This window comes from Harmonia axyridis, chromosome 2 (genome assembly GCF_914767665.1).
Source record: "Harmonia axyridis chromosome 2, icHarAxyr1.1, whole genome shotgun sequence".
NCBI lineage: Eukaryota > Metazoa > Arthropoda > Insecta > Coleoptera > Coccinellidae > Harmonia > Harmonia axyridis.
In genome coordinates this window covers 31176869-31191035 of record NC_059502.1, presented here as the reverse complement: position 1 = coordinate 31191035, position 14167 = coordinate 31176869, and the positions used below count along the sequence as shown (strand labels likewise).

The 14167-nt window shown below is 31.8% G+C and overlaps 1 protein-coding gene across 11 annotated transcripts in view; it reads left to right on the top strand.

Annotated features, from left to right (window-relative positions):
• Positions 1–14167, top strand: part of LOC123674263 (potassium channel subfamily T member 2) — a 777909-nt gene that overhangs the window by 492064 nt on the left and 271678 nt on the right. The window contains exon 1 of one of the 11 annotated variants that reach the window (XM_045609233.1): positions 8329–8468. The exons of the other annotated variants lie outside the window; for them this stretch is intronic. Coding sequence (XP_045465189.1) covers positions 8374–8468 — 95 coding nt within the window. The 5' untranslated portion in view covers positions 8329–8373. Of the gene's footprint in view, positions 1–8328; positions 8469–14167 lie in introns of those variants that run through there. 11 annotated transcript variants of the gene reach the window in all.

Below are 14167 nucleotides of genomic sequence, written 5' to 3'. Positions count from 1 at the left end.
CACGGGATTTTGAAACGTTTGGGAACCGTTAAAAAGATTACGGATTGTCATTTAAATTATTGCACCAATGTCAGTCGATTGAAGTTCATGACCTAAAAGTTTCGAAACTTTTTATCATTCCAAGATGGCGTCACCATAATACGAAGAAATATCGTCAGCTTAAACTGCGTTTATTATTATTCAAATTCAGTTGAAATAATTCCGTAAATTTTCATTCAAACATATGATCTGTCATCAATATTAAAGTCAGTTGTGTAATTGTCTTGAACTAAAATATACCACGAAATATCTCACAATGGATCCAATTACATATTATTTCATCAAATCTCAAACATGTTGACCAAAGTTTTTCTAGACACGAAACTTAACCCCACTTCTGGTTGATCTTTTTTACAACAGCTATTTTGAATGGTAGAATGACCCTTGATGAAATTCAACATTGTTTGCTCCAGTAATTAAATTGAAGGTGCAACACTTCATCTATTTTGTTATGATTGTTATACTTTGGTGTAAATTATAATGGAATACTAAGACATATTTTTGCGATTAAAAGGTTTTGATATGAATAATGAAAGATCATTTTAAGAGATTAAGGAAAATACAGGTACCTATATAATTAATGGGGAATATTGAATAGTTATAATAGAATAATTGTTTTCAGAGAACTCATATAAAGATGATTATCAGAGTGAATATGAATTGAATTATGTTATTTCATTTGATGGAAAACTCATTAAGGTTATTTTTTCCGTGCAAAGTGTTAATGAATAGAATATTTTTCAAAAGTTATATCGACTTAGCGAGGAAAAGTTCATATTTTTGTTTCCAAACTATTTCGATTCTAACAGGACATCACTATTAGTCGAAAAAATAGTTGAAGAGGGCCCTCTATTTACATTGGAGCATTATTCAGGGATTCAGGAAATCTAATCAATTTTGCATTATTTCATCAAATGCCAACTATCCATGAACTTGTGAAGGTTTTCTTAGGCCCGAAATTCGATTTTTCTTGTAATCTGATTCAATGCGGTTTTCAATAGATAGAACCAGCTATTATATGTATATTTAATAATAGTTGTGGAAACATTTACTATCCAATACTCACAATATTTTCTTCGTCTCTGAAATATTTCATGATATGTTTGTAAAAGTTTTCATTTCAAAGCTTGAAAATTATTATTGGACCCTGAAGTATTTTCAATACGTTCATACACCAGATATCAATCCAAAATTTTCACAATTCACAAAATGAAGGCTCATTTTCAAGGTGATAGTACTATCACGATAGTGTGATAGTGATAGTAACTATCGCAGCAACTGTCATCATGTAACCACTCGATAGTCAGTATCGTGTTAGTGCGAGACTGCTGTCGCACAATCAAAATAGTACTATCGCAATAGTTTCTATCACCATTAATATGAGCCTTAATTTTGTCATCTTCAGTCTTATGAAGCTCTGCATATACATTGAAAGATTATTTCACGAAAATTCGGGCAATAGTGCGAAATAAAAAAACATAGACGTTATAATTTGTTTTTGAATGAACTTTTTGAAATGAAAATATTACGAGGGATGCCATCTTCCTAATAAGTAGACATATTTTTGAATGATTTTCAGTTGCAAAGGATGATTCTGAAATAATAAAAATTTAGATATCATGTGTCCTGAAGCGATTCTGCACTAAAACTGGCAGTGCCCATATTGTTAGATTATGGCCGTTTCCCAATCATAATCAAGGTATATATTTTCAAATTTGTCTGGGTCCTTGTGAAGGAATTAACAATTCATAATTCGAAAAAGCACTTTTGAATGAAAAATATTATATTCAATTTCTGGTTGCTTGACACTTCTTCCGACTTACATAATTTCCCCTAGGTCAAATTTATGTTGAATGATCCATATATCGTTTTGGAAGTCAATGAGCCAATTATTATCATCAGCTGATACAGCTGACCTGTTATCCAGAAATGTTTTCCATTAAGAGTTTTCATTTTGATATGATAAAATAACTACTATATTTCAATAGAAATCATTGGATGTTTATTTCATTATAAATATGCCTGCCATCAACGATGGAGAACAATATCAGTCAAATGCCCCCCCCTCCCTCCGGCTACAGCACCGTTTTCCATGACCAATTCGGAAATTTGTGCTGTATGTCCTCCATAACCTCCATGAATTACATCTAAATATCTTGAATCGATAGTGGATAATTGGCATAGACCTTATCTTTTACGTGGTTCAAAGAAAAAGTCCAAAGGTGTTGAATCACAAAATTTCGATGGCCATTATAGATCGAGATTGCATTTGTTTCGTTGCTTATATGGCACGTATCGCCGTCTTGTTGACAATAAACGTCGTCTAATCAATATCTTCCAATTCCGCTCATAAAAAATCATCAATCATAGCTTGGTAGCGCGATCCATACAAACCTGGGTTTTCGTAATCATTACTGATTACGAAAGCAATAATCCCTGTCCATATTATTATTTCATATTTCATTTAAACAAGATTAAAATCTAGTATATCTTTTTGGTGGTCCCATGGATGATTTCACATGCAAAGACCTGACGTTTTGCCAATGTTCCTTCGAAAGAGAATCCAAGAAGTTGACGGCCAAATGATGGTTATTTTGTACCAATTCATCAGTGTTCATATCAACATGCCCCACGGCAACAGAAAGGCACAAGGCCTTTTTCATCTGGAATTTGATGGTTGCCTTAACTTCATCAATTTTCTGAGTCATAGATTCCCGGTGAGACAAAAGACCAGGGAATTTGTCTAAACCGGGACCCAATAGCCTTGGAATCTTTTTGATCGAGGCTTCAGAAGCTAAGAAAGCGTCGTACTCCTTTGCCAATTTTTTTACAATTTTTTTGTTCTTATTAAGTTTTCAAGTTATCAAGTTTTCAAAGCTTCAACATCCTTGTCCTTGAACAACACAAACGACTTCAATTATTCACATCAATAACCTGTTCAAGAGCTAAAATTTTTCTAAAAATTCACCGGCCGAGAAGGCGCTTTTCGGAAACCCAAAAATGATTCAGTCTTGAGAACTGTGACTGCAAATTTTCGGTTTTGAAGCAGGTTTCATTCTTTTCTTAGTAATGGCGTAGATTCTACTCATTTCGAAATACGACAGATTGAAAAAAGATAGCGGGCTATTCAAAATGATGCCCCTTGTTGGACAACCCTGTTTTCAAATGAGGCATCGATGTTTAGCGGGGGCAGGGATTTTGACATATTTTCATTTTATCTATGGCAGACTCCTAATTGATTCAATATTATTCTCTCTTTCAACTTCAGAGAATCATCATCTCTCATCATGTTTTCATACTAAATTTTGTCGTTTCTTCGAAAACCATAACTTTTATCGAATTCCTTCTATGTACTTATGGCCGACATCATTGAGAATCCAAGGGAATCAAAAGACACAAAATGTTTTTTGGATGATGAAATCATGGAAATTTAATACAAAAAAAATTACAATTGTCTCATTTGTATATTCGTAATAAAATGATGAATATCCACAGAAAAAAACCATAACACTTAAGTCATCATATCTCCCACTACAAACTGCCGCCAAAGATGTAATTTGCAGTACCTTCTTTATCCTCAGAATGCTGTAACCACTGAATGGGGTGAGTTTGGCAAGCTAGTTACATATCAAAATACATGTTATCCGAGTAGGAGACTCCTTGTCACCACTTACATACAAAGATATCGAGTATGTTCGCGTAACATTTCCGGTCCCGATTTCGAGGAAACGTGTTTACGATGGTTTGAAGAACTTGTCAAGTGGGAGAAAGTTTATATGGTTCACAAAATATCTCACACTCTACAAATTCCTCTGCTCCTGTTATCTACATATGCATCACATCAAAGCAAAAGATGAACAAACCAAAAAAAAAAACTGAAAATATTGCTTGGTATAATTTAACAAAAGGAGGGGTCGATACGAGGCGATAAACCAATTTGCTTACAATGTTCCCGTAAATGCTTCTGCGACTGCTGTGATGGTAGAATTAGGGAATTATGAATTCCCCCTGAATTTTTGTTTTATGGTAGTATTTTCTAGTATTTGTTCTGCACATCATTTTTATATTTTTATTGAAATATGTTAAAAGAATTTGATCTTGATTTGTGAATTTATTTGAATACTGGCTACTGCATTATATCTTGTTTATTTAGAAGTCACGTACAGGCTCACGCCTCTGTGACTATATGTTTATACCCTGTAGCTTACAGAATAAACCATTTTATTATTATTATTATTATTATCACGTTTTTTTTTTCCTTTTTTCCCTACAAGTCTATTTCTTACATTTTAATATTAAACGTGAATATTCCTTCTATTCAAATCTTCAAAATACAAATACTGTTCAAATTATGTTCCTTTTTTGTTTAAAAATTTGACTCACCCGAAGAATATTTTTTATACTTTTTCGAATATGTTTATCGGATAAATATGTATTTCAACACTATGTTCGATTGCAAAATCAATAAATGCAGGTACTTTCTCTTCCTCTCAATATATTCAATTATCGGTATTTTCATTATAATCCCAAAAAAAAAATTAATTTAGGTATAGAGAGAAACCTAATATCAGTGATGACAGGACTGACGTTGTTGAAATTTTGCGTGTAGGAATATCAACAATTCTGAGGTTTGCATCAAACTCCATGTCTAAAAACCTTTTTATAAAATATAAAAAACATACCTTTTCATAAAGAAAAGATTTAATTTTTAGATTGTATATTATCGGAATAATCAATCAAAAGCTCATTTCGAATTTCAAAGGGATCGTCTAGATTTAATAACCGACAGCAATGATATCCTACTAGATTACCTCTCCTATAATCTTTTAATTCTGCTCCTTAACGGTGTAATAAGCGATGATGAGTGAGTGCTCAAGAGAAACTGAAGTCGAATGCTTTCCTCGAATTTTATTTTGGTTTGTCGAAATGTTGCTTTAAGATTTTATCCATCATTTTTCACTTTCAACTGCTATGTGTTTAACTTGTTCGTATGAGAAAGGTTGGAAATGTATTAACGACAATGAAGAGAAATGATACTGTTATGACTGAATTTCGAATATAATAACTATGTTGTTTTCCGAATGTATGGCGATAATTATTAGTGAGCATATAAATCGAATGATGTTATTTCATTAATATGACTGAATTTAGTTGATGGAAAGTGCATTAAGTTGATTATCAATCTATAGCGTGCTGATGGATATCGAATGGTGTAATATGTTTTTTATTTCCATACTAAAAAATGAATTCATTGAGTGATCGACGATAAAAAATTATAATGCAATACTCGAAAAGCTCTATTGAGATATCACAACCTGTGAAAACTATAACTGATTCTATCAGAATTATTCCTTTTTATAGTTAAACTCGTTCAACAAATATATCATTATCAGAAGAATGTTTTCATCTTGACCGTTTTTTGAACGTTCGAAAATTTCATCAACATAATAATCTGAGAAACTTAGTTTATTCCTGTGCTCATCTAGGAGTCATCAAATTAGGTTGTCGATTTTTGCATTTGATACCCCAATAGCCTATTAATGCGAAGAAGTCACTTTGCACCTAGACCTTGGGGTCTGTTGTGCCCCCTTCACTATATAGAGTATAGTGAGCTATTCTCATGGGAGTCATATATGGTGAACAAGATCTAAGGATTTCTCTCAAATGATTTTCTATTCTTGATACCTCCTTTGATGTAAGATCACTTACCTCAATTAGTTGTGGAGAGAGCTGCAGCAAAATGGATTGAAATAGTCTTAGATACTCCTTCACACTATGTTTTCTGATTCAATTCCTTTGCAGGATAATGAATATACTAACATTTTATGTCTTTCGTCCGTATTTTCCGGATACTATAGTCTCATTTAACATTATTATGGTACTGTTCATTATCGTGGAAGAGATGGAATCTTATTTTCGACTTTCTAATGAAGAAGTACCTTATGAAACTCTTCAGAGCTGTTGAGTTCGCAAAGATGAATCAATTTTCTTTCTAATTGTAACCAATGCCAGTCCTTCAACGTTATGAGCAAATTGAAACTTGGTATCTTTATTCTACCATTGCACCTTTTGATCTGATTTTATGGGTAAGCACCCTAATTTGAATGACTTGAATTATTCACCAGACACTATCTAGTTGAGGTTGAAATCTTCTGAAGAAACATCTTTACATGTATTGTCTCTCATCTATTGTATTAGATTAGGCGAATCACGGGTTTGTAGCATTAAACATCACAATATGTTCGTGCAAATAGTCCATATTTCATTCAGTAGTTGGCAGAAAGTAGGATAATGAATGGAATACGGTCAGTTCTGGAGCTTCAGAAGAGGTCAAACTACATTTTTCTCTTCAGTTCACCAGTACATCTTAATAAGAATTTATTGTTGACTTCCAGTATCAGGAAAATGTTTTGAAATGATAAATATAATAATAATATTATTTAGTAGTTTTTGCAGTGATCAATTATCTATTGGTCTGAAAAACTTACTATTTTCCAGAAATATACGGATGGGAGTTTTGGAATATTCCAGTTATTATATGCAAATAACAATTTTTTCAAATTACCTCTACTAAACCTCTCAACCATTGAAATGATACCATCTATACCATTTCAAATTCAAATTGAGACAAATTCAAATAGGGAAAAATCAATTTCAGATTAGGACTAAACATATTCAAATTCGGAATTAACACATATTCAAATTCAGCTTGGAACAACATCTTTTCTTATATGAATTCGTTATATAAACTCTAAGAAATTCCTATTTAATTTTTTAATCATTTTTTCTGACATCATTTCCTTAAGAAAGTAAATAGGTAGTAACTACACCTAAAGTTTCACTCGCAAACATCCCCTAAAAAAAAAGTGGAATCAATTAAAAAACATGCGATCCATAGGGGAAATGGTGATTTGTGGGGAAGAATGACAGATAACATTAAAAGAATAACAACAATTTACATATCAAACTGTGCAAGATATGTGGCTCATTTCCAAAGATTCATTTCAGATGGTCGGTATATTGGATATATTGGTCTGTATATTAGATATGCGAATGCAATGAACATGTATATTAGGTATTTCGTTGTATTTGATGTTTTTCGGTTAAGTTTTTTGTATTTGAAAAAACATTATAATGTTGTTTTAAAATTATTGAGGATCTTTCATTTTGATATAAAACCTTTTTTGAATTGAACTTCGGTATAGATTCGTTTCCTACTCCTTTTTTACGTACAAAGATGCTTGAATTTCATAGAAAAATTAAATTAACTAGCAATAAATGTCGACCAATTCAAAATTGATTTTTCCTAATTTGAATGTGTTGAGTCCCATTTTTAATTCCCAATTTGATTTTGTCTCAATTTGAAGTTGAAAAGGTATAGTTGAACAATGTAGTTTGGTGGAAATATTTTTATTACCATTAGTTTTTCACAAGAGTGTCTTCGAATGATTCTCGCGTTCCATTTTCGAGAATAGTTTGACATTTTAGGAATTCCACAAGAGAGATTTATGTTTCACAACCCCTCAATTTTTCCAGGTAATTCAGAATATTTCCTCAATTTTCTTTCATTAACTGTTCACATTCTTATATCAAATTAACCAATATCGGATAAGTACAATTGTTGCATTAATTAGTGATATTATTTTCTTCAATTCGTCCAAAATTGAGATAACAGTCATTTTCATTTCGTAAATAAATAGGAATAGAATAGTTGGATTTTCATTCAATGATGAATTTTCCAACCAGAAAAAAATTAATACACTTTCTGTTTGAAAAACCAGAATATTCCGTAAATTTTTATAAAAAACTTTCGGAATACAGGCATCATTCCTTTCCATAATGCCTATAATGTTCACACATATGTTCACACATATGTAATTATCTCTGTGACTTGTTTTTGTTTATTTCAATGAGAATAAACATATCTATCTATCATCTATCTATATATTTCCTTCGTCTGTTATATTCATAATCATGGCTGGGTCAAAGTTAAAATGAAAACCAGTTTTACATTCTCCCGTTTCAACAATCTGATGGAAATGAAATATGCGGGAATTATGTTTACATAATATGTGTTTGAACGATTTTATTACAAAAAACAGGCTTATTATGTATAATCCTATATTTTTTCCGTGTAAATGGGATTGTTCCCAATGCTCGGAAATAATACAAAACTAATTTCAAGAAATTTTTGTACTGTATAAAATGAAGCACTACATTATAAAATAGTTGAAAAAATACATTTCTGAGGTGACGTCATCTAGGATAATCACAAAGTAAACGTTCTTAATTAGTTTGTAACTGCAGAGGATCTGGACATCTTGGCAGTTAAAAATGTATGGCTTGAATGCTGTACGAATTCCTATGGCACAAGGGAACAGTTCCTTCAGTTGCATCCATAATTGGGACAGCTACGACAAAATACCAAGGTAATCATTCATTAGAGAACTGTCGACTGCCTAAGCTGTAATAAGCAGGGATTCCATACTTTGTCCTGCAATATCGCTTTGTTTGTTACGCGCAATCCGTTGGCACTTTGTAGCTGCTATTGTTTAGATTAGAGGATTCTAGGTATCCTGCACTATTTAGTTGAATATAGCCATACTGACACGAGATAATACTCAAATGACATCGAACAATGGAAGCGATTGGGTGAAGATTATCATAATATCGAACCAATTTGGTTACTGTTCTAGGCAAATGCAGGTTACTGATGAGTATATATATTAGTAATTAATCGAAATCGAACGCATAACGCTAATCACTACTTCCAAAACATTCTCTTCGACTTGATTATATGCGTATCACTTTACTTCTATTTCTTTTTTGATTGCTCGTTTCCTGAACATTCCGCTTTATCGTTGCGTCACATTGTCCATAATTTTCGAACTGGAATTGGACTCAAACGATGAAATTCGACACAATGATGATGAATTTGTTCTGAAATTCGAGTTTGTCCGTCCAGCTGTCTGTTAACATACACGTTAACTCTCAAATGGAAGGACCTAAAATCTTTGAATTTTTAGATGAGGTGCGGATCTCGAATTAAGTGGCAAAATATGGCTAGTGTTTCCGTAAATATGAACAATATGGAAATAAGGACAATTTAAAAATTTCGTTTTCCTGATCATTTCAAATCAACTAATTCGATCAGAATGAATTGTGGAAACATTATTTCAAGCTTTATGCAAAATTTCCTGTAGATTGCTTCAATAGAACTAAAGAAGACTCGAGAATAATATCGAAAAAAATAAGCCAATAATTCAATTATCAAAAAACGTATGATTTTAGATTATGAATGTAGATACAAAAAGCAATTTTTCAGCTACGTATTGATTTTCAAGTTGATAGCGTCATCAGAGCCAGAGCAGATTCAAGCTGAATGTAAAACAAATAGTAACTACAGTACACAGTACAGTAACTACATAACCGAATGTGTTGACATTACGCTTGTCGATGTATCTTAGCATTTTCAAGTTTTATGCAGAATTTCATGTTGATCGCGCCTCGAGAACCATAAGAAGATCTAAGCAGAATGTCGGAGGAAATTACTGAATATTTCAATATTTATATAACAAGAGCAAAAGATCCAACTACGTTTGAATTGAGTTTAAATAATATGTGAAAAGTCACTCGAATATTCATGACAAATTTCAGAAGTATACAGGGTGAGACAATAGTGCTCGATTGGTCGATAACTCTTGTAAATTTTGGGCTAGCAGAATGATTCAAATTTTGACATAATCGACAGTACTGAGCGCATAAGCTTTGATTATTTTTGACTTAACAGGCTGGTCCCAAAAGAGCTGAAACACAATACCACCCTTTTTTTCAATGGAACAGCCCAATTTCCATATTATCATACTCCCCCGATGAAATTCTGATTCCGAAAGACCCCCCTTTGTCATGATTAATCTGTGGTACTCTTTGACGTAGGTTACTTTTTTCGACGAATTTCATGGTTATAATAGGTGATAATTCAATAAATTTCGAACCAAGACAAAATTCTTGTTGGAACTCGCTTCAATATCTGAGTTTTTGCAAAAATTTTCATAGTATGTCAGAGAATTTTTCGGGTCTAATCCTCCATAAGACAAATATTCATTATAACATCAGTGCCTCCATTCACAGTTTGGGAATATTCTCGATCTCTCAAACTCAGATAAAGGAAACGAAGTGATGTGGAAATATATTGAACAAGCACAATCCCTCCAGTAACAAAAGACCTACTCGCATGGAGCGATTCCAGAATTAGATCGTTGTCAAGTTATATAATTTAATATGAAGAACATTAGCAAAGTAAATCACTACCTTGTTGAGTTAAAATTCTTCACATAAATTTACATAAACATAAAATATACCCAATAGCCAAAGGCAAATATCCACATGAAGTATAATCAAATCAAATTTATTTCTCAAACGAATACAAAGCCAACAGTGACAATTATTTGTCAATGAGTGTTTCGAAAGAAGAACCACAAATAACATTATACAGTCTTTGACCTGTACATATTCCAACAGAAAATTCCGGAGGTCAGAAGAAAAACTTTTTTAAAATTTTTTTCGAATCGATTGATTCGGTTGAATAAATACAGACTCTTGAAAATACAGGGAAAATGTATTTCTCAGTTAAATCCTGTGAACGATTCTATCGAAGAAAATGATTTTCGTAATATAGAGTCTCATCCACATGAAGAAACTCCTCCGTACATAAAATTCCATACATATCTTCCAGTTTTTTCATTATGACCCTTACATTCCATAAAAATATCAGAAATTCAACAAACCCAACTCTTAGAAGTAAGTCGAACGCTCAATAATAAATATATGACCATTTTGAAGAATAAAAGTATTTTTCATATTTCATCATATAATGCTTCTTTTTCGGGTAGGTGATATGTTTTGAAAAAACCTACGAAATTAAAGAAATAGGTAATTCGCCTGAATGTAAATCTGTTTGAAAAGAAGTCACAGAAATTAAAATCTGCTTTGTTGTCATGTCTCAAATTTTAAAATTGCAGTACTTTGTTTGAAAATGAATGTATTTGAATGAGTTTACCTCAACTTCCACAATTAGATCTCAAATCACTAAGCTTTGGCACAGTTCTTATAATATGAAGCTACTTCATTAAAATCATAAAATCTGTTTTGAAGAATTAAGATCAATTCCGAAATCGAATAAAAGAATAATTTTCACCAAATAGTCTCCACCAATCAGGATAAGAAATTTCAGTATTACTCGATTATCCCAAATTTCTTAAATTATGTGTATGTACCTACATGAAGAACTTCTTGATTTTGTTGGGTTTTTCTTAATTTTTTTCAGGAAACATTTTCAACCAGAATAAATTAATGAATGTTAAATAAACATAACACAGAGTAAAACATATATTTTAACCTCTAAGGTACAGATATATAGATTTAGTTTATTATTCTGAAGGGAATTATAGTGTTCTGTATTTTTAAACTTGGCAAGTTGGAAACATTGCTAGATATGGACGTTTTAATGTACACAGATAAATATCATCCATTTAATTAAATGGAAATGAAAAGTTAAATGGGTTTAACTCTGGTATGAAATGAAATACACAACGATAATAAATGATTGGGGAAGAATATTAGAACTTATATGAGCGGTTGTGAGCTGAAGTCGTTATTATTATCGAAAATGAAATGAACAGAAGGATATTCAATATTTTTCATCAACTAAATTGCGATAACTAATTTATTGTATTATAAATACTACTTCGGTAACGAAATGGAATAGAAAAAGTGAGTTCATGATGGTTGTTTAATATGTATATTATTCCATTTCCAAGTTTAAAACGTATATCTTATGGTTGGAAAAAGTGTGAAGGTTTCCAGGGGTGACATAGCTCATTATAAAAATTTCAAATGGCAAATTTTTTCATCTAGGCCGAATCGGAAATAATGTTGAAGGTTCCTTCTGACCTCAAGAATCTACAGTTGAAATATATTTACAAGTCAAAGGCTCGCCCAGTATGTTCATGAGTTATAAGAACTCAACTGAAATAACTATATCTGAAAAAAACACTTCAATAGAATGATAGTCTTTCGAGATAGAAAGATAGTTATACAATTTTACGCCCAAAATAGTGACGTATTTTGATCCTATGATATGAAAAACAGAGATTATTCCTATTGTTAGTATATTGATAGGGTATATTGATATGTTATTGATCGCAGCCACTTCTCTTCTGCTTCAGAAAAATTATATCTGGCTCTTCAAGGTGCCATATAGACTATAGAGAAACACTTTGTTGAAATTTTGTGAATCAGCCAGTTCAAGCTTATGACCTGAAGCAGGTCTCTCATCTGGGTGGGATTCGATTTGAGCAATCGAATCTGATTGGAATGTCAAACTTTATTATTATATCTACGTAATTAGAAAAAAAACAAATACTGAGTACCTCAAAAAATTAAATATTCATAAGAAAAAATTACTTCAAACAAAATAATTGTGTGGTGAACGGTTCATTAACTAAGATCAAAAATATCAGACTTGATACGTTCCTTTATTTTTCGCCACCTCAAGTTTTGAATACCCCTGTATTTATTTCCTCTTTTGTACCGTGACACATTTATGAACATGTTAAACACACTTTTACTCTTTTTATTATTCTGTTTCTTATGTCAACTGAAAAATTCATTTTAAATTCAACAATTAATCAGAAAATTATTCACACGTAATTATAACAAGAACTATCAATTTAATCGAAAGAGGTTGAGGGTATTCAATTTAAAATTTTTCAAATAGAAACTATTTTGCAAAGATCAAAATTTGTCGAAAAATATTTTGATACCTAGTTTAATCCATTAAAATTTATAGGTCTAGTCTTAGAAGACTAGATTACTTCATTAATTATTATAGTTTCCATTATTTCCAAGAGCTGAAATTGAGATCTGACTATCTACAACACAAACTAACAATTTTCATTGAAATCGTATAAGAACAACATAAATTATAGCTATCAGATACAGATATTCAATAAAAATTGAAATCGGTTAGTGGATTTTGATAATAAATCATATCATTTTGTTAAAACTAGTGTGCAGAATATTATGATATATTGTTGAAAAAATTTGATCTGATTTAATTTCATTATCGTTATCAATTCAAAGTGAAACTGTCTACAAAACGAAACAATTAAAATTGGTTCAATTTGATAGGATATGATTTCTCAAGGGTAAAGTTGGGTCTGATTTTTTCACTCTATAGGCGAAATAGTAAGGTGTAAAAGCACCTTTCAGGTGAATATTTCCACACTTTCACCTCAAATTTAAACCAAGATTCTGAGTAGATGCCAATAAAAAACCATATCGATATTATTTTTCAATCGTTTATTCTCGTGTCTTCGGTTGATATCTGATTGTTTGTAATACGCAGATATATAATACCTAATAAATTTCAATGTATATAAAAAGCCACAGACAAAGATACAGACATAACGCGGTATTGGAAGAGTGAAGAAGTGCAAAAAATTTGTAATACGCCATTTTGTGTACGACTCAAAATGGCGGAGGCGATGGATCTGGCATTTTCATATAACCCCGGGCACGTATTTCCTGTTGACGCTCTGTTGGAAATGAAATGAACGGATTGTTTTGGGAGTGATGAAAACACTTCTTTTTAACTGCCGGAAAGTCCTGAACGGTCATCAAATCTTTTTGAGAAAATTCTTGAATTTCAATTATCTCACTATCTCTTTATTTTTTTGTATCTAAGAGAAACGATGTAAATTAGAGTGTAGTACTCAAACATACCTGTCGTAGTCACAGGTAAGTTGTCAGATGTTTTTGATGACATAATTGTTGTGTGTGGATAAAATTATGTTCCTAAACATGCAATTCGGTAGTTCACCTCAGTATATTGCGATCAAAAATATTGGAGGAATAATTTTTTCACGGAATTTTTTTTTTGTGTATGCAGAAAAAGTCCTTCAAAAGTGAAACCCTCCAGAAGGAGTTCATTTATTTTCTCCGGAACTAAATCAGCAAAAATCACGACTCTTTTTGTAAACTTTAACTGCAACTGTGAGAATACTCTAAACATTTCAATCAGATGTTTCTTAATCTAGGATTCTCTAATATGGGTACCAGGGCACTA